The sequence below is a fragment of the Henckelia pumila genome, chromosome 2, assembly GCF_033568475.1.
Source record: "Henckelia pumila isolate YLH828 chromosome 2, ASM3356847v2, whole genome shotgun sequence".
In the NCBI taxonomy this organism is placed as follows: Eukaryota; Viridiplantae; Streptophyta; class Magnoliopsida; order Lamiales; family Gesneriaceae; genus Henckelia; species Henckelia pumila.
Window position 1 is genome coordinate 12,161,993 of NC_133121.1, and position 22,004 is coordinate 12,183,996.

At 36.2% G+C, this 22,004-nt stretch overlaps 3 protein-coding genes across 10 annotated transcripts; 1 reads left to right on the plus strand and 2 right to left on the minus strand.

Moving 5' to 3' along the window:
• Nucleotides 1-669: 669 nt before the first annotated feature.
• On the minus strand, nt 670-3,998 carry LOC140882093 (COP9 signalosome complex subunit 1). The gene is made up of 6 exons (XM_073287846.1): nt 3,533-3,998; nt 2,205-2,525; nt 1,921-2,037; nt 1,760-1,845; nt 1,249-1,483; nt 670-1,127 (listed from the first exon to the last, which is right to left on the minus strand). Exons 1-6 carry the CDS (start codon nt 3,935-3,937, stop codon nt 942-944), a joined length of 1,350 nt encoding a protein of 449 aa, XP_073143947.1. The 5' UTR covers nt 3,938-3,998; the 3' UTR covers nt 670-941.
• Nucleotides 3,999-4,982: 984 nt separating this feature from the next.
• On the plus strand, nt 4,983-8,249 carry LOC140877223 (glutamate receptor 2.8-like). The gene is made up of 5 exons (XM_073280753.1): nt 4,983-5,256; nt 5,382-6,721; nt 6,796-7,084; nt 7,320-7,726; nt 7,818-8,249. The coding sequence occupies exons 1-5, from the start codon at nt 4,983-4,985 to the stop codon at nt 8,247-8,249; spliced, it is 2,742 nt and encodes a 913-aa protein (XP_073136854.1).
• A 481-nt stretch (nt 8,250-8,730) lies between these two features.
• On the minus strand, nt 8,731-11,789 carry LOC140880842 (peroxisomal membrane protein 11C-like). Of its 8 annotated transcripts, none has more exons than XM_073285656.1 (8): nt 11,655-11,789; nt 10,595-10,820; nt 10,376-10,450; nt 10,228-10,302; nt 10,069-10,149; nt 9,464-9,538; nt 9,181-9,354; nt 8,731-9,087 (listed from the first exon to the last, which is right to left on the minus strand). In XM_073285656.1, exons 2-8 carry the CDS (start codon nt 10,784-10,786, stop codon nt 9,052-9,054), a joined length of 708 nt encoding a protein of 235 aa, XP_073141757.1. In that variant the 5' UTR covers nt 10,787-10,820; nt 11,655-11,789; the 3' UTR covers nt 8,731-9,051. The 8 variants fall into 8 exon arrangements, with proteins under 8 accessions (XP_073141757.1, XP_073141762.1, XP_073141761.1 ...); XM_073285661.1 differs by having other exon boundaries at nt 10,595-10,802; nt 11,655-11,780; XM_073285660.1 differs by having other exon boundaries at nt 11,597-11,727.
• Between the last annotated feature and the right edge of the window lie 10,215 nt (nt 11,790-22,004).

Sequence of the window (22,004 nt, forward strand, 5' to 3'; positions counted from 1 at the left end):
TGTTGAAAATAAAGATATTTTTAAAAGAATTTTGATATACTTACCTAATTTAATAGAGCGTGTAACCCTCTATGTAAAACTCTATGTACATATAGCATTATCCATCTATTTGATTCAAAAATAAAATAAATTGTTTGAAATCTCATTTATGTCAACCATTTTCTGTTTCGATCTCAAATCCATTCTTCAACCTATACTTAGATTTCAACTGTTTTAAAACCTCCCAACAATGCAATCTTAAAAAAAAAAAAAATTGTCGTAGCGACAAACTACATCAACTGTTAGTCTGTTGCTGAACATTCACCCACGTATACCCATAAATTTATACAAATACTACATAATAATGCACAAATCTTATAGTAACTGGATAATTTAATAGATGGACAAAGACACCCTTAAAATTTCATCCAATAAAACTTGTTAGCAAAGATATTTTTAAAAAAATTAAAAAAAAAGTAAATAATTCGTTAATTATAATTATTATCTTAAAGATTTTCTTTAAAAACTAAGATTTTTTTTAAAAAAAACATTTAATTGGGTGAAAAATCCATGCACGCACATGCATAGTTTGCTTCTAAGTAGAATAGACGGATGTAACAATGTTAGGGGAAAAAATCGGAAATGATCAACAGGAGACCGAGTAAAAAATCGCAATCAGACATTTGTATACCAACAAATATAGGTGAATAGAGGAAATCAACATGACCTGAATTTTAAAATTGACGGGCAGGGTTATGAACAAAAGATTAATTTTTTCGAATTGGAATGCAAACTTGCATGATTGATTGATACAATTGCCATGGCAACCCCTCCTCCCTCGTCTCCACGAAATCCCGATGAGCTACACCGTGTCCAAGCCATTTTTCTTTCCATGTAAAAATTTTAAACAGAATTCTAACCTCAAAAAATATGGGCCTCCCTTGTTCTTATAAAACAAGCAACTATACATTTCCATGCTTGCGAGCTGCTCTAAGGTTATAATCATGCTTGATAAGGTTTGCTCTCAAAAGCATGGCTCTCACTTCACGATCAAATTCACAGCCAGTCTGCAGGACACGTTGGAACGTGCCTTTCCTCAGATCTGCATGCCGAGCATAGAGAATTTTGTTGTGGGAGTCAATCCGCGCCTGCAACAAAATTGGACAATTGTTGAAAATTTCAAACTAATCTGAAACTTTTATGTTGATCTCAAACTTTGGAGACTCGGGTTAGACCAATTAAATCAACCGAGGATTTGGTGCTTATTACCTGTATTTGGTCATTGGTAATGAGAGTTTCAAGCTCTTTCTCCAAGCCCGCAACAGTTGTGTTGAAAGCATTTGCCATCATGTGCAGATCAACAGAGACAAATGGGTGAGTGTACTGGATCAGAGCTTTGTTGCGAATTTGTTCGTATAGAGTTTCCACATGGTCGTGTAAATGGATGTCGAGTAACAAGTTCGTCTTAAGGTTTCCAAGATATTCAAGGCAGGAAGCATAGTGGCTGCAAAAAACAAAATAAGACAATTATTATATTGAAGTTGTTTTATATTTGAACAAGCAACCAAATTGCATTTCAAGGATGCCATGAGCAACAAAGCCATTAACCCAACCGACTCTTGCACCCTCTTTGTGTGCCTGAGCGGAGGGTGTACAAGGGTGGCGTAGCAATAATAGCATAAGCACTAGAGTATCTCGCCCTTTGCTGCGTGTGTGTGTGTGTGTGTGTGTGATTGTGCGTGTGTGTGTGCACCGTTTAAAGACAACAAAGTCCAGTTACCTGGTATAGAAATCATTAATTAGCTCCCTAATTTCAGGTACTAATTCCAAGAAACTCTTGAAGTTACTGTTGTCAATGACTTTGCTCTGCCAAACAGAAAAATACCATAAATGAGAAAATTAGAATGCATAACTAAAACAACTTGAGCACGGAAAATTTGCCTTCAGTTCTGCACGATCAAAACTTGCAAGTGCGCAAAGACCGCCATAGGTTGCAACATCTTGTGGTGCAATAACTTCTGTGTAGTTATTCCCTAGTTCAGGACCAGTTTCTAGGAACTGCAAGTAGCATGCAACTGTCAGAAACAATAAATTTGGCAGAAGGTATGTACCACTACGTAGTCCATTCTTAATTTTTCAGTTAAAATGGACACAAGATGCTTTCAAAACATAAATCTTAAAATAAAACTATCATTAATTTGTAGGAAAATATTCAAATATCACACCTTACGAGCAGCAAGCTTATACTTTCTGCTTTCCAAATGAGCCAAACCAGCAGCACATCGTAATTTCGCATTTGTAATGGGGTCCGAGGTATCTTGACTTTGCTCAGCCTTGTTAATATAGCTAGTAACATGGGTGAACTGGCCCATCTCAATGCTAACCAAAATTGCATTTAGACACATATGAATGATATGTTTGGATGTAGTGCAATAGTCACGCGTGCGGACATAATTTTTGAAAGCTTCGCCAAGATGACCATGGGCGTAAAAGAAATCTCCAAAATCATTATAACCCATTCGAATGCTCTCTTTGATCAAATTTGTCTGCAACATGGATAATGGGTAAGGAGAAATGTGTAAAATACAGATCAGTTATACAGAAAATAATGTACACAAGTTTCTAGAACACACCAAAAGGTAAATAAATTTGGACTAGTTGAGTGAGAATAACAAATTAAAATCAGGAAAGTATGTTGACGGGCTGGGGTTTGAAATATTAAAAGATTTAAATCTTGAGGGGTGAGCCACTGCAAAGTGACGATTAGGATTTAAGTAAAATGATCGAACAAATCAGCAACAAACACTCTGACAACTAGGTATAACAGTTCTCTTTTGTTGCTTCGAGAAATCGTACCACCGAGTCTGACCAACTATAAATAATACTCAAATTCATTCCATAATATGTCCTGGAATATTGCAAATAATGTTGGTTGAAATAAAATTCCTTCAACTCTAAAAGCTATTTGAAATAATAAGATGATGGTTTGTTAAATAGTTCAAAGTTCATCAAATCTTTACATCGCAAAAAGAAATCCGCTAAATTTACAGGTAACATTCAGAATAAAACAGTTCCGAAAGCCAAGGATGTTATATGTACTTATCAGTAGCTACACTATGCAATAATCTTCCGAAAACTATAAGCAAGGAACAATCCAGCACCGCATACAAAGAATGAACAACATACAAGAACTCAGTAAATCCACAATAAATGGATAATCAAAGATAATGTCAATTATTAAGAACAGAATCCAAAATCAACGCCAAGATAAAAAAGGATAAATGTTCCTCCCACGTAGCTCCAATTGCATCACACAAACACAGTACACTTGTTAGTATCAGCAATCTATGTGTATTTACACCTATCAGGCTACGAATGGGCCACTTATCTTTCAAACTCAATCGGAAAGGCATCAATAAAAACCAGCTCGGAAACCCAATAGAGTGTTGAAAGTACAGTGAACCCAATCATAATAAACCTAAGAAAGAAGTATCAAGGAGTGATTTTTGGTGTGCTCGAGTTTAGCACGCGAGAGAATGGAAAATTACGCTACCCTGTAAGCATTGAGTTCATTCTCGAGCTTCTCCTTCCGAAGCTCAGCCCGTCGGTCAACCGCATCAGCCCACCCATTATCCGGTCCATAACTCGGGCCCAATCGCCCATCGATCTTCGCAACCACCTCCCTGAACAGCTGCGTGTTCTCCCCCTTCTTAATCTCATCATACGCCATTCTCAAAGCCTCGAGCTGCATCGAGGGGACGCCACTTTTCTCAGCAATAAACAGCAGCCGAGTGATCTTCGTCCGGCCGGAGTACAGAGCCGCATAGGCCTCGACGTCGAGTTGCTCGCCGCTTATGATTGGTCTGTGCCGCTGCGACTCGCCGTCTAAAACAGCTCCATTTACGCAGATATCTTCGTCGTCGATCATCGTTCCAGCAGCATCATCTTCGGCTTCCATAGCAATGGGATGAACTAGTAAACCCTAACCCAAAGAGAAACTGAAAATGGTCAGGGTTCTTTCTTCTTTACCTCACTTGCATCAATTGTGTGCGTGCGAAAGTGAGAGAGCCATTAGTAAATGGGCTTCGCACGTGCGAGTTGTCATCTGTGGACTGGGCTCAGCCCATATCTTCAATCTTTAAATTCAAATTGAAAATGGGCTATTCATGTTAAATTCCCATGTCTAAGGCGAGACATCAGATTTGAGATCTAATTTCAACAAATTATCTCTAGGCTCGAAAATTGAAAACATGATGAAATAAATTACATTTTTTTATGATAAATATGTGAAATCTATAATTGGTACCTAAAGAATTGAATGAAATTCATTACCTTTAAAACTTACTATTAAACGCGTTGACTACAGAAAGTAATAATTTTTTATGCGTAAGGTCGAGTAGAAGATCCGTCTTACAATTCACATGTGACAAATGGTCTCATTGGAGTTTTAGGCCTAGACCTTTTAACTCAAAACAACAGCTCTTTCCCACTTTTATGTAAGGCCTAGACCTTTTAACTCAAAATACATAACAACATATTTCAATAATTTTCTTCATTGTCTATTTCCTTAATTATTAGTTCTCTCTACTTGTTTGAATTCTTGGGAAAAGCCAATCCTCCATGTTTTTTGTTACTAGATATGGATGTACTTCACGATGATGACAAATTACAATAAATTGTTGCTTTCATTTGTCAACATTAAGCTAATCTTAAATGTTAGCTCAAACTGGCCGGCTTCAGCCTTCTTGTCCAAAGTTGTTTAATTTATAATATGCTGTAAAAAGATTCTGAGATATATACCATATCACTAGCTGTCTGTTTCTTTGGCAGCAACGCAGTAAATTTACGCGAAACAACGTCGAAATCTTTCCTACAAATACACTAGAACTCCATTTCTGTGATGGCAAGTCATATGTCATATGTTTCAAGAAAAAGATTTACTTGTATAATTTTCATGTAGTTTTTTTACTTGGTGTTATATAGTGGTCTTGCAAGAATCTGTCATGAAGGATTCCAAGGGGGTGGATCTTTTTCTATTTATGCTATCCATTTCTCTTTCCACACTTCCTTTCTGCATAGCACAAAGCGACACGGTTAATATTCAAGTTGGTGTCATTCTTGATATAAAATCGAAGGATTCTCTCGTGGGACGCATTGGAATGAGTTGTTTGTCACGGGCACTTGAGGATTTTTATTCGGAGCATGGAGACTACAAAACTAAGCTGGTTCTAAATGTCCGAGATTCGAACGATAGTGTCATTGATGCTGCTGCTGCAGGTATGCTTCTACTTAATTCTTGTGTTATTTCTTGGCAATTTACTGCTTCGAATCTCAGTCGACGTGAGTGTCGTTTGTTTCTGAGATGTTCGCGCAAATGTTTTTTTTTTCCTGATCCTTATCAGCTGTTGATTTGCTGCAAAATGTTGAAGTGGATGCTATCATAGGTCCTCAGAAATCGACACAGGCCAACTTTGTGATGGATCTTGGGGACAGGGCTCATGTTCCGATTATTTCATTCTCAGCCACAAGTCCCTCTCTCATTCCTCGGACGCCTTACTTTATTCAGACAGCACAAAGTGATGCCAATCAGGTCGAGGCCATTGCTTCCATCTGTAAAGCCTTCCAGTTCAGCCAAGCTGTTGTTATTTATGAAGACACAGAGTTTGGAAATGGAATCATGCCATATTTGGCTAACGCATTGCAAGATGTCAATACTCGTATATCGTATAGAAGCGTGATGCCTAGAACAGCCAGTGATGATGCTCTTTGCAAAGAATTGTACAAGATGATGACGATGCAGACTAGAGTGTTTGTGGTGCATACGTCCCAGTCACTTGGTGGCAGGATCTTCTTGAAGGCCAAAGAACTGGGAATGATGACTAGTGGATATGCTTGGATTGTCACAAGTGGGTTAACTGATCTATTCGATATGATGGATTCAGATGTTATTGAAGCGATGCAAGGTGTTTTAGGGGTAAAACCTCTCATTCCGAGATCTAAAGAGCTCAAGTCTTTTGCTTGGACATGGATCAGAACTTTTATAAGGGACAATGAAGATGCCAAACCGGCAGAAGTTAGTATTTTTGGACTTTGGGCATATGATACTTTGTGGGCTCTTGCTATGGCAGCAGAAACATTGGAAAAAACTGGGATAAATGGTGTAAAGAATGCAGCCCGTGTAGATCCCCAGGACCCGTTCACCTTTCGAGTTTCGGAAACAGGTCCTCTGCTTCTTGAAGCAATATTAAATACAAAATTCACAGGACTCGCTGGAGAGTTTCATCTTGTCGATGGACAACTGAAACATACACCATATCAGATAGTCAATATTGTTGGGAAAGCCCAGAAAGAGGTAGCAACTTGGATGCCGTATCTAGGACTTAACATAGAACTGAATCCAAATATCACAGGTTCATACCCTACCTCAAAGGAGAAGTTTAAGAGTATCATTTGGCCAGGGGACTCGACTACAGCACCGAGAGGATGGGAAGTCCCAGTAAGTGGCAAAAAACTGAGAATCGGAGTGCCGGTGAAGCCTGGTTTCAACGAGTTCTTGAAAGTGGAGATGGACCCTGTAACTAAAGCCATCGAAGTCACTGGATACTATAAAGAGATTTTCGACTCTGTCATGACATCATTACCTTATGCTGTGCCACATGAATTTGTTCCCTATTCATTCTTCAATCCTGATGGTTCAAGAGTTGGGAATTACAATGATCTTGTATATCAAGTTTCATTGCAGGTGAAATTTATGATAAAACATCTCAGTTCTCTGAACTTTTTTATTCTTTTTTTCATTTTTGGTGACGATGATAGGACAAATACGATGCTGCTCTCGGAGATATCACAATCACAGCAAACCGTTCGCTATATGCAGACTTCACATTACCATATGCTGAAGGAGGTCTTACAAGTGTAGTTCTGATTAAATATGAGGATGAGAATGGTATACTGACTTTTGTGCAGCCTCTAACCAAAGAACTGTGGCTTGCCACTGCTATATTCTATACCTCCACTGCTCTGGCAGTATGGATACTTGCACGTAGGATAGCCGATCCCCCCGGTCAACATGCTGGCCTGATTGCCTATTTTCCATTCTTTCCAGGTGATTCTTCCCCAACCTGCCTCTTTTTTCTTCTGATATTAATGTTCCCCGCTTCAATACTCTCAGCTTTCTTCCCTTCTGGAGCAGAACTAAACAATAAGTGCATCTGGACAATGCTCTACTTGATAGTGTTTGGGATTGCTTCCAAAGGAAAAGCTCATAAGTACTTTTTGGAAGCAATCTCAAACACTGGTTTAGTCTACTCTAACGCCAATGTACCTTTATTTACATGTAGGCGAAGGATTCCAAGCCAATTTACTCTGTCTGGTGTTAGTAACATGGGCATTGGTAGCTAGTTTACTGAACTCGACTTACACCGCCAGCTTGTCATCTAGACTAACTCTGCAGAGTCTTCAACCAACCGTCACCGATGTGAATGAACTTATCAAGAGCGGACAATATGTGGGGTGTCAAGAAGGTTCGTTTCTTGTCAGTTACTTAAAAGGGTTAGGATTCAATGAATCAAAAATTAAAACGTTCGGTTCTGCTGATGATGTCGACGAAGCTTTAACATTGGGAAGCAAGTACGGAGGTGTATCAGCCTACTATGATGTCTTGCCTCACATCAGGCTCTTCTTGGCTGAGTACTGTGGGAAGTACATGACTATGGGTCCTATCCATCGAACCGATGGATTCGCTTTCGTAAGCATCTACTCTTTCGATCAATCTTGAAGCATGATCAAAATGGAGCTTGTGTTAACCAACATTCTCTCTTATGTTTGTCCACCGGCAGGCGTTTCCTAAAGGTTCGCCGGTTGTTGCTGATATATCTCGCTCAATAGTCCAGCTGACCGAAGACGGGAAGATCCAGGAGATCGATCAGCGTTTGTCTACCAATCCACAATGTGCAGGTCCAGATAATTTGAGCTCTTCCACCAGTGTCACATTAAGAAGCTTTGTGGTACTTTTTGCCATTACTGGTTGTGTTACTCTTGCTTGCCTTATTATATCACTTGTCCTACACCTGCGCACAAACGCAGATTTCACTCAAAGAATGTCAGATTTCAAAGCCAATCTCCGATCGACAAATTTTCCTCAAAGAATGTCGGATTTTAAAGCTCTCTTGAGGCAGAGAATGGGAGCATTCTTCAGTTACCTTAAACAAATCAACCTTCTATTTCGGCCCAAGGCTACAGATTCTGGGGATAGACGACCAAGAAATTAAAGAAATTGTTTCTTCCCAAGTCTAAATGTAAATCCCCCCTTCCAGCTACTAATCCAAACTGAGCATTTTAATGCTTGAAAGTTTCCGTCTCAGCGCTAATAGATCTCACGAATCTTTATTTGTCAGATGGTTAGCTCTACCCATATTTAAAATAAAATGCAATATTTTTGACATAAAAAATAATATTTCATTAATGAACCAAATAAGAGATCGTCTCACAAAATATTAACCATCGAGACCCCAGGAGTTTTTGTGTTTCTGCAAATCTATGGTGGACGGTGATTCCATCTTACATTGGAGAAATCATTCGAATTTTGGGTGTAGTTATGGAACATGTTTTGTACATAGTTATCTGGCCCTTGTGGAGTCCTTTGATTTGTACAGATGAGGACCTTCACTATTGAAAAACAATACCCTTTATCCTAGGTATGGATTTGATCTTTCGTTTCACTGCACGTATTCTTTTCGGCCATACTCAATATATTTAAAATTCAGTCTCCATACGGCTATGGGGCATAAAAATACCCAATAAATCTAATGTGTATCAGCTTATACATAAATCTGTTGCTAGACATTGCTCAATCATACAGTGACTAGCAGTCATTTTGTTTGGTTTCAGCTGATCACGCAAGTAAGCTACAAATATATTATTAATACAGTGTTTTTTTTTCACTGGAATGAGCAACAGCTACAGTTGACATTAAACAAGGTGACGATTGACGAACCACACCCGACTGTCCAGCATCATGCTCAGATTTCAGATTCTTAACTGAGAGATGTGGACAAAATAAATTTCCTATTTTCAGGTTGTTTTTGCCTTCTGTGGTGAAGGAAGCAACTGCACAAGAAAAGGAAACATCGTTGCATTAACAACTAGTTGTATCATTCCGAACTGTAGAAGCATATAAACGAGACACGAAAAAAGAAATACCTGGTACAAGGAGATGAGAGAGCTTGCAAATCCAAAGGCACCAGTTACCCTAGGAGTGACTTTCCTGGGTGCTAATTGAAGCAAGCCAACTGCAACCACCAAGTCCATGCTTGCTTTTACAAGAGCTATCGATCTGTCGTTGGATTTTTTTACCGTACTTTGATAGTTTTCATTCTGTATGAAACAATAGAAGAGGATAGCCAAAAGAATGTATTAACAAGACAAATTCAAGGTTTAGATAACCAAATTATGTGAAAGTTGTCGTCATAGCCACACAGCGAACCTTATATTTATCAGTATTCTTCAGTTCCTTCTCCAACTTCTTAATTGATGCTGAAATCCTACCAAGCTCACCAATCTTAAGCAATAAATGTAAGCACACCAAACATGTCAGTTGATTCATATGATTTTCGGATAGACAGAAATCAAAGCCCATAAGATGTAATCACATTTAATGTTACCTACATTAATAGTTGGTTTGATTTAATTGTGATTCATACATAGTAAATACCTCTGCCATACTTATTTTTAAGCCATTTTTTCACCCATGAGAAAGTGCTTGTTGCATCCAAAAATTGAGAAAGTATAATAAGAATTTTTGTAATAGCCCTTGTCCCACATGAGTTAGAAAAATAAGTTTAAAATTGTTTATAATGGAGTGCAATGTACTCCTATAGCAACTTAGATTAACCGATTTAGTAAAGCGAAGACAGACACAAAGTGGTTTCTACAAGAGTCCACTGCACATTTGCGTTTGCGCGGGCCTTAGCCCGGGGCTTGACGGTGTGTTATTTTTTATTTATTCCTCTCCATATCTAAATTCAACAGGATTCGAACAAAAACTTCATACCCAAGCTACAAAATTGAAGTGGAAGGTCAGCAATATACCTCAACCAAAATGGTGCAGACAGAAGCGCCTAACCAAGAGAAAAGAGATATCCTTCCAATTAGTTCTATACGTTCTTCGTTCTGCATCAAGAAAATTCTTGCTCACCCACAACAATTTTTTACCGATAAGGGCTGAACTAGAGAAGTTTTAATGCATACCTTATATATTCCTGTCCTACCCAACCATGAAATTTGATCCAAAAACAAGAACGTGGACAAGAGTGCATTTGTTGACTGCATTTTGCACCAACTAAAATGGTAAGTGCCAGAAGAAGGTCAAATGAAATCATTATCAAAGATTATATACCTTTCCCAACAAAATCAGAGGAAGTGGAGTCCCTGGAGCGCTTGGACTGATGAGAGGATGAAGACAATTGATAAACTGTAAAATATAAAGGGACATAGAAACTCTGTCAAGATTGTGAATGCAACAAAAATAAAAGATCTCATCCGTAACATTAGATCAAAATATCTCTCTGGAATGAAAACTACACTTTCCTTGTAAAAACTACTTAAATTGCTGCACCTTAAACAAACGGAAAACTTTTCGAGCCGAGCTAGTTGATTTGTCAACATCTTGAGCCGTCCCAGGTTCTCCATTACTCAAGAATTTCGAACCATATTGTATGGCCCTACATACCTTATCCCTGGCTTCAGCCTTGTTCAGATAAAGGATAGCAAGAGCAAGCTCTGATCTGGCAACATCTAATGAACTCATCTTTAATCCTGATTACCTGAAGAAGAAAAAATGACTGCCATAGGCCATATTCAAGTTAATCAAACAGCAGGCATGGGTATCAAGTAACAAAACACTTAAGTAGAACATGTAATCCAGCTTTGACATGATATATTCACTTTTAGCATAGTCCAACAACTCGTATATAAGAAACAGCTGATCGCTATATTCAATATCCTTCAAGGCGATCCTACACAGTATACACAGCTAGCTTCTTGTGTCTTTAATTGGTGCTCATGATTTTAGGATATTAGAAACAAAGCATGGATTAAGAGCCACCCAAGGTGTATACTCCATGGTTCCCTTTCTCATACACAACATCTTACTTCGACTCAAAAATCATTTAATTCTTTCAATTTTTTTTTAAGTACTTAACACTATAAAACTGCTCCAACAGCAACAACTGAATGTGGATTCTTCAAAGAATTGTTATCTATATGCAAAGTCCTCGAGAAAAAAAAAGGTTTCACGGTCATAATATCTTAGTAGAACAACTTTCAATATCAACTTTTTCCCATGATTGACAGAAATAAAAAAGATAATACGCATTCATTTCAGAACCAATCCTAAAAAATTCAGCAATCTAAAGTATCACAGATGAATGATCAATAATCCAAAAACATATCGAAAACCCGTTGACTTACTCTGACAGGAAGATACAGCAATTCATATAATCAGGCAACAAAAAGGAAGAAACATCAAATTTCTACTGATTTCAGAGAAAACCCATCAGTGAATCATCGGAAACAACTTCACAAAACCATCAACCACCAGAGTAGGCGTGATTATTACCGGGTTTTTTTTGCCGATTATGTAGCTTAAAATTCACAATGTTATTGTCTATTCTTACCCCTCTCTCTCTGCTACACTCTGAGCAAACAATTCTAGTCCGGCGGCTGATCTTGTTTCGCTCGATGGAGAATTCGCGTCATTAAATGCTGGCAAGATTGACCCATCGCTTTTTTTTTTAAGAAATTCAGAATTGCATGATGCACGGATTTGGCCGGCGTGATTTTACTATGTTTTTTTTTTTGGGTAGACAAGTTTATTTATTTAAATTAATTTAATTTAATGATAATAGGTTAATATTAAGTAGCTCAGATTCATGTACTATTCTTCACCTCTTTGTGCCGAGTAATGACTTTTAGAGCATTGTGGATATTTGTTTTGAATCTTCCCAGTTAGATCGAACCTTCCTATGATTCTCATGATATTAAGATCTAGAATGGTGAATTATTTCATGTTTCTCCATTTTTTTTAAAGAACATTCTTCTCTATTTCGTTAAACGGGATGATGGAATATATCACCTTCTTAAAAATAAAAATAAAAATAAAAATAAAATAAAATAAAATCCTTGTATTAAATTAGTATTCTTTTATATATTTAGTTGTACTACACGAATAAAATGTGTGTAATTGTAACTATAATTGTGTAAGAGAGGAGTTTTATGTCTTATTTTTAAAATTACGGGTGTATAAGAAAGCATTAATTTAGTGCTAGTAAAAATGCACACACTTTGTCTGTGTAAAAGAGAAGTTTTTTAAAAGCAAATTATGGAGATATTGGGAAGTTTTTAGAGCAATATTGGATAGAAAAAGATAATTTTGGAATACATTATTTTGGTTTTCTCAAGATAGTTACTATGACATACTCATCTTTTATAATATAAATAGATAGATAGATAATATAGATAAATAGATAGATAGATACACCATGTTTTTGTTGTGAAAAAGTAAAAATTTACGGTAAAAAGTAAATACTCCAAAACTCAAAATATATCAAACTCTACACTTTATAATATTTTTTTCTCAACTCAATTGTATTTTTCATCACAAATGAAGACCTATTTATAGATCCACATTTGAGATTAGTCCAAAAATAAATACATCATCATCTACATCATCACACACTAATTTTCCACATTTTACAACTCAATATTCAACATTCAACATTCAACATTCAACATTCAATATTCAACATTCAACATTCAATATTCAATATTCAACATAATAATAATAATAATAATAATAATATATTTTTCAACACTCCCCCTTGTGATGATGATCGTGATATGATGACTGTCTTCATTACGTGTTTTATATTGCCTCGTTAAAAACCTTACTAGGAAAAACCCAGTGGGATAAAAACCATAGTAAGAAAAAAAGAGTGCAGCCACGTAAACTCCCTCTCATGTTAACATGAGTGATTCTTCACATATTCCGTAGATTGCGCATCCCAATGTTATATATATGCTTTCTGAATATCGTCGTGGGAAGTGCTTTTGTGAAGAGATCTGATGAGTTTTCACTTGATTGAATGTAACAGATATCAATATCTTTATTCTTCTCAAGCTCTTGAGTGTAGGCAAAGAACTTTGGGGGTATATGTTTTTGTTCTGTCACTTTTGATGTATCCTTCTTTAATTTGAGCAATACATGCAGCATTGTCTTCATACAACGTCACAGACTTCTTGTCTACTGATAATCCACAAGAAGTTTGGATATGTTGTGTCATTGATTTTAGCCAAACACATTCACGGCTTGCTTCATGTAGCGCAATAATCTCAGCGTGATTTGATGAAGTTGTTACGAGTGTTTGTTTCTGTGAACGCCAAGAAATTGCGGTGCCTCCACGAGTAAATACATATCCGGTTTGGGAACGTGCCTTATGTGGATCAGATAAATATCCAGCATCGACATAACCAATGATACTTTGATTGGTGTCTTTTGAGTACAAAAGTCCCAAATCTGTCGTTCCTCGTAGATAACGAAATATATGTTTAATTCCGTTCCAGTGCCTCTTTATTGGATAGGAACTGAATCTTACCAATAAATTTACAGCAAAAGATATATCTGGTCTAGTGCAATTTGCAAGATACATAAGGGCACCAATGACACTTAGATATGGTACTTCTGGACCAAGAATAACTTCATCATCTTCACATGGACGAAATGAATCCTTTTTTATGTTTAATGATCTTACAACCATTGGAGAACTTAATGGATTTGATTTATCCATATTAAAACGTTTAAGGATCTTTTCTGTATAATTTGCCTGGTGAACAAAAATTCCACATTCTTTTTGTTCTATTTGCAAACCCAGACAGTACTTGGTTTTTTCAAGATCCTTCATTTCGAATTCTTCCTTCAAGTACATCATAACCTCTTGAATTTCTTTATTCGTTCCAATGATGTTTAAATCATCAACATATACAGCAATAATTACACATCCGGATATTGTTTTCTTGATGAAAACACAAGGGCATATTGGATCATTTACATATCCCTTTTTCATCAAGTGCTCACTTAGCCGATTATACCACATTCGGCCGGATTGCTTCAACCCATATAATGATCTTTGCAATTTTACAGAATAAAATTCTCTGGGTTTTGAACTTTGTGCCTCATGCATCTTAAATCCTTCAGGGATCTTCATGTATATATCACTATCAAGTGATCCATATAAGTAAGCCGTAACAACATCCATCAGACACATTTCCAAATTTTCAGACACTGCCAAACTAATCAAATATCGAAACGTAATTGCATCCATAACAGAAGAATACGTTTCTTCATAATTAATTCCAGGCCTTTGAGAAAAACCTTGTGCAACAAGTCTAGCTTTATATCTTACTATTTCATTTTTCTCATTTCGCTTTCGAATAAAAACCCATTTGTATCCAACAGGTTTTACACCTTCAGGTGTGGGGACTATAGGTCCAAAAACATTACGTTTGTTTAGCGAATCCAATTCAACCTGGATGACATCTTTCCATTTTGCCCAATCATGACGAGTTTTACATTCACCAAAGGTTTTTGGTTCATGATTCTCGTTTTCATTTATGATGTCATATGCCACATTATAAGAAAATATCTCATCAATATCTTCAATATCTTTTCGGTTCCATATTTTTCCAGTATTAATATAATTGATAGAGATTTCATGATTCTCGTCAGTTTGTGGTTTTGACAGAACATTTTCATCATCAGGTATTTCTTCTGAAACATCATTTTCTATTTTATGATCATCGTGTTTCTCTATACCTTTTCTTTTCCGAGGATTTTTATCCTTGGAACCGACTGGCCTTCCACGCTTCAAGAGTTTTATGACATCATGAGTGTCTTCAATTTGTTTCTTTGGAATTTCAATTCGAGCAGGGGCATTTACAGCATGTATATATGATTTTGTTACCCCTTTTGTGTCTGCAAATGCATCTGGCATTTGATTTGCAATTCTTTGCAAGTGCACAATTTGTTGTACATCTTTCTCACATTGTTTGGTCCTTGGATCCAAATGTAACAATGATGGTACATACCATGTGATTTATTTTTCGATGTGTTTCTTTTCTCCCTCTAACATTGGGAAGATTTCTTCATTAAAATGACAATCAGCAAAACGTGCTGTAAACACATCGCCTGTCTGAGGCTCAAGATATCGAATGATTGATGGGCTATCATAACCGATATAAATACCGATTTTTCTTTGAAAACCCATTTTTGATCGTTGAGGTGGTGCAATAGGCACATACACCATACATCCAAAAATTCTCAGATGAGAAATATTTGGTTCTTTACCAAATGCAAGCTGCAATGGGGAGAATTTATGATATGCACTTGGTCTGATGCGAATTAATGCCGCAGCATGTAAAATTGCATGTCCCCATATAGAAATAGGAAGTTTTGTTCTCATAATCATTGGTCTAGCAATCAGTTGTAGACGTTTAATCAATGATTCAGCTAATCCATTGTGTGTATGAACATGAGCAACAGGATGTTCAACAGTAATTCCCATTGACATACAATAGTCATTGAAAGTTTGGGAAGTAAATTCTCCAGCATTATCAAGTCTTATTTTCTTGATTGTATAATCGGGAAATTGATTCCGCAATTTTATTATTTGAGCCATTAATCTTGCAAATGCCACATTTCGAGTTGACAATAAGCATACATGTGACCATCTGCTAGAGGCATCGATTAATACCATAAAATATCAAAATGGTCCACATGGTGGATGAATTGGCCCACAAATATCACCCTGAATGCGTTCAAGAAATATGGGTGATTTTGTTTGGATTTTAGCTGACGATGGTCTTATAATAAGTTTTCCAAGAGAACATGCTTTACATTGAAACTTATTATTCTGAAAGATCTTCTCGTCTTTCAATGGATGACCATGCGTATTTTCAATAATTATTCACATCATTATTGAACCAGGATGTCCCAATCGATCATGCCAATTGATTAATATTGAAGAACTATTAACCACCATATTTGATTCGATTGGCCTTATATGTGTATAATGCAATCCAGTAGGGAGCATTGATAATTTTTCAACCACATATTTCTTTCCCGATTTATATGTGGTAAGACACATATATTTCTGATTTCCATCAGTTATCGTCTCAGTATCATATCCATGAGAATATATGTCATTAAAACTCAACAAATTTCTTTTCGATTGTGGTGAATATAAAGCATCATTTATCAGAAATTTTGTACCATTTGGTAACAAAAATTGTGCTTTACCACAACCTTCAATCAAGTCTACAGGACCTGATATTGTATTTACCATTGTTTTTGTTGGTTTTATTTCCAAGAAATATCTTTTATCTCGCAGAATAGTGTGCGTTGTACCACTATCCGGTATACAAATTTCCATGATATTATTTCCATGTTTGCTCATAGCATTTTTCATATCAAACTTCACAAAAATGCAATAAAGAAAAATTAAGTACAATACAAATGCAAAATATAACATGCTTTATAATACAAGAATGCATAAAAATACAAATTTGTTACAATCTAATCCCACCAATCTTTTAATCAATGTCTTCGAAATCATTCAAAAAATCTGCAGCATTGAAACTAGTTGAACCAATTAAATGGTCACTATTTTCAACAAAATTGGTCTCTTTTCCTTTCCCCTTTGTCGATTCTTTATAGAGTTTACATAGGTGCTCAGGGGTTCGACAAATATGTGACCAATGTCCTGGAGTGCCACATCTATAACAAACACTCTCAGATCTTTTTGAGTGATTTTCATTTTCACTCGTATTTCATGCTGCCTTTTTGGTGGGTGGTTCGTGACGTTCTTTTGAGATGAGTTATTGAAATAACTATCTCGATTATTTTCATATCCACGGCCACGACCACGACCGCGATAATTTTTACGTCCATGTCCACACCCACGCCCACTTCCTCGACCTCGTCCACGACCAAATTCTGGTCTATGTTTTTGATTTTGGTTTTCATTTTTCATTAAGACATTTGCTTCAGGAAATGCCGTTGATCCAGTGGGTCGGGATTGATGATTTCTTATTAACAATTCGTTGTTCTTTTTCGCCACAAGAAGAAATGCAATGAGTTCAGAATATCTCGTAAAACCACGCACTCTATACTATTGCTGTAGAGTTATATTTGATGCGTGAAAAGTGGAAAACGTTTTCTCAAGCATTTCCATCTCTGTGACTTCAAGTACATATAATTTTAATTGCGAGACTATTCGATACATCGCAGAATTATAATCACTGACTTTTTTAAAGTCTTGGATTCTCAACGAATTCTATTCATCACGGGCGGTCGGAAGTATCACTTCCCTTATATGCTCAAATCTTTCTTTCAACCCTTTTCATAAAATCATTGGGTCTTTTTTTGTGAGATACTCACATTTCAACCCTTCATCAAGATGTCGGCGTAAGAAAATCATTGCCTTTGCTTTATCTTGTGAGGTTGATATATTAATTTCTTTGATGATATCACTTAGACCCAATGACTCAAGATGCATCTCTACATCGAGAGTCCATGGCATATAATTTTTTCCAGTGATATCGAGCGCAACGAATTCAATCTTTGCCAAATTTGACATGGTGGATCTAAAAAAATAACAATGCATTTTATTAGTTAATTTTTATTAGTATGATAATACAAAATAATGGAAGGACGAAAATTACAAGTGCGTATATAAATAGATAAAAAATCTGTGGTGAAAAATTGCCGGTGAGTACAAAACTCGTGAGCATGATGATCATAGTCGTTATGAAAAATAGCCTTAGAAAGGTCAAAAACTCCATCTTCTTCTTTTTCGAAAAAAAAATTGAGGAGAAAATATTTTGAGAGAAAGAGTGAATTTGGTGTGATTGAAAATGAGTTTGAGTGAACATATTTATAGGGCAAAAATTTAGCCGTTTGTGACCGTTGGGGGTAAAGAAAAAAATCGAGTATGTGTTGAATAAAAATTTGTGATAATGATGCAATGCATATAATGATAATCATAATTAAAAAATTATGTATATCATATCACATTATTATAAGGTCAGTGTCGTAGACAGCCTTTTATATAATGTTGTGAAATTATACCAATATAGTTAGTATAAAGTCAGGTATAGTATATCATATCACATTATTATAAGATCGGTGTCGTAGACAAACTTTTATATAATAACATGAAATTATACAAATATGATTATATTGTTTAAAAATCTTAGAGGCTTTTATACTTGTCGTATCCCTTACCGGGAGTGTGGGATATCGTCTTAACATCCTCCCAGGATTTATAACAAGTTTTTGAAATTCATAACATGATATTATACACAATAAAAATATATAAACAGTAAAAGTGAATATTCTTAATTGTTGATTATTTTTGACTTCTTCTTGTATTTTGGAGCGTCGGAAATTATAGAGAACCTTCGAGCGATCGTGCTGATAACGTGTTGTGAAAAAGTAAAAATTTACGGTAAAAAGTAAATACTCCAAAACTCAAAATATATCAAACTCTACACTTTATAATATTTTTCTCTCAACTCAATTGTATTTTTCATCACAAATGAAGACCTATTTATAGATCCACATTTGAGATTAGTCCAAAAATAAATACATCATCATCTACATCATCACACACTAATTTTCCATATTTTACAACTCAATATTCAACATTCAACATTCAATATTCAATATTCAACATAATAATAATAATAATAATAATAATAATATATTTTTCAACAGTTTTGACTTTTGTCTCCCTTCGTTATAAAACTAATTTGTTCAATATATTTTTAGTTATTAAATTAAAATTAAGAAATATTTCACTCTCATTGGAACAACTCTGGTCCACACTATACTAGTTATGATCATATTATAAGTTGACAATTTGAATGCATGCTTATAGTTGTTACGTTTTTAGAGAGCAGTAATCTTGTGAGACATTTTCACGAATTTATATATGTAAGATTTGTCGATCCATTTATATTTATAATGATTAGTAATATTTTTTCATTGGTTGAATCGAATAGGATATTTATCTCACAAAAATGATCGGTGAGATTATCTCATATAAAATATATATATATATATATATATATATATATATATATATATATATATATGGACTTAAGAAATATGAATTTTGCATTTGAAGTCATATTCAATTAATTTGTTATATGTTATTAATAAATTTTCGATAATACAAATAAACATTTATCTGTGAGAACTCGTAGAGCTAGTATTATGTAAACTATTATTTTGATAGTAAAATATACTAACAGACGTTTATTAAATATAGGAGAAAAATAAGGTTTTGATAGTAAAGTATAATAATAATTTATTTGAATTAACTAGTGTTTTTTTGTACATGTTGCGTATTTAATTGGTTTTATGCATCATCGGAAAACTTTTTCAGTGGGAGGAAAAGAAACTTTGATAAATTCAGTACTTCAGGCGATCCCGACTTATGATATGTCTTGCTTCCGTATCTCTACATCAATCTGTAAATAAATCGAGAATTCTTGTGCTAATTTCTGGTGGAGGACTGATGAGGGGAGAAAGAGGATGCACTGAACCACGTGGACAGATTTACGCAAGCCTAAGTGCATGGGAGGTATGGGATTTAGACCCATGGAGACGTTTAACAAAGCTCTTCTAGCAAAACAATTATGGCGTATCATTAATAAGCCTGACTCACTAAATGCTAGAGTTCTGAAAGCGAGATACTTTCGTCAACAAGATATAATGGATGACGGGTTAGGGAGTAACCATTCTTATATATGGAGGTTGATTATCTAGATCCGGTCGTCGGTCGGTGCTGGAAAAGGGCTATATTGGCATGTGGGTAATTGTAGTAGCCCGATTCTATTTTACAATATTAAGAATCTAAATGTGATTAAGGAATTAATTAAGGGACTAAATTGCAAAATGTACTCGGACAGGATCGGACCGTCCATTCTATGATCGGATCATCCGATGGTTATGCCATGCATTTGTTGAGGTGTAAGTTGGAGCTGACACGTGGAGGAGATCGGAGCGTCCAATCAGTTATCGAGACAGGTGTTAACAGGATCATGACACGTGGCAATAACGTGTAGATCGGAGCATCCGTTCCTGAGATCGGAGCGTCCAATCTGTGTCTATAAATAGGGACGGATATGGCTCATTTTCAAACGTTCAGAAACATCTCCTCTCCCATAATGGATCTATTTTAAGGGCTTTGGGACTCTTTGTTTAAGAGTTGGAGTAGGTAGTAGTATTTTTATAGTTAGCGGACAGTGTCCGTACTAGTGGCCAAGCAGCGGAGCTTTGGCGAGGTGTCCAGATGTCGTAACAGGGCTGTGCCCAAGATCTGGGGCATTCGACATCATCGGGCTGACGATGGACGGAGGTATAACTTTGGCTCCTAATAGTAGATAGGGAGTATGCTATAGTTTAATTAAGACTTTTAGAGCATGATATATGAAGTTTGGCTTGTTAGATAATGCTTGGTTATTATGAATTGTAGTGTTGCATGGTAGGCTTGGAACCTAGATGAAAGCTTCTAGGAATTGTCTTAGAAAGGTACGTAAGTACTGACTGAGATTGCCAGCGGGTATGCATGCTTATATGTTGCATTTATGTACCATGGTTATTATGGATGCATGATCCATGTTTTACTGCTTTGAGATATTATGTTGCATGTTCATTTCATATTGAGCTTGGATATCTTTTGAGATAAGCTTGTGTTATAGGGTGCTCAGCCCTTGTTAGGATGTTTTGGGGCACTGAGAGTCACTCGACCGATGGGTCGTTTCGTCTCTAGTGTTTTCGGGGGACATCCTAGGTCCACGTCCGGTTAGGAGTGAGTGGTTGGGTCCAGTGGTTTGATTTCCCGAGGCTACAGCTCATGTCCTGGGCGCCAGTCTGAGCAGTTTCTGATTTGTCTACCCAGATATTATTTCCTGTTCATTACATTGTATGCATCATATGCGTATGTTTACCCATACTAGCGTACTTTTATGCTCACGTCCGGTTATTTTCTATTGTCTGGACATCCCATTCGACAGAGCAGTTGCAGGTAGTTTTCCTAGAGATCTGTAGATTTGGTGGTGACCAAGGCAGGATTGCAGGGTCAACCACTAGAACTTACCATGCTGGTATTTTAGTTTCCGCAGTTTATATCTGATTATGATTGATTATTGTTTAAATTGCATGACTAAGTTCTGATTAGTAGGTGATCACGGTGCGGATCACTACATTTATGGTATCAGAGCATGTAATAAAATTCTTTGGGACATATAATTGATATTTGGGTTATCCTTGTAGGTTATGATTTGGATTCGATGATGATAGCAGTAACAGAAATTGGAATGGCAGGATACCTAGGCTTTTCCAAGATTGTCATTGCCAAGATTGGCATCAGAGTTTTGTATTATGTGGATTCCAGCAGGGTGGAGCTGGAAGAGAGGATCTAGTTTTGAATTTCAGGCACTTCTCCGGGTTGAATGAAATGTGTGACATGTAGTCATCCATTCAGCTTAGACCAAGGAAGCCACCCCTGAAGATTGGTTGGAGCGCATGGTGTGTAACTACCCATTTGGCTTTAACCAAAGGAAGACTCTCCACGAGTAGTTGGATAGATTTTCAGAAGATCCTACTAAGAGAATGCCTCATGAAGCTTTTGGCATCTCTAGTAGGATAAGGTCTTTTAGATCTTGCGAGGAGCAAGTCTGCTGACGTGTTTGTATCGATGCTTTCGTGTGTGGCAGACGAGAAAATTCACGTTCAAGATCATTAGACGGAATGACATAATTTCGCAAGAATTTAAATATTGTATTAAATTTTGTTGTAAACAGTATTTCAGTTATAAGCATTTGAATCAGTTGTATTAAAGATTTCAGATATTTGATGTACCAGTTATTGTTGTATTGTACATATTTTCAGTGTAATCTTTTGG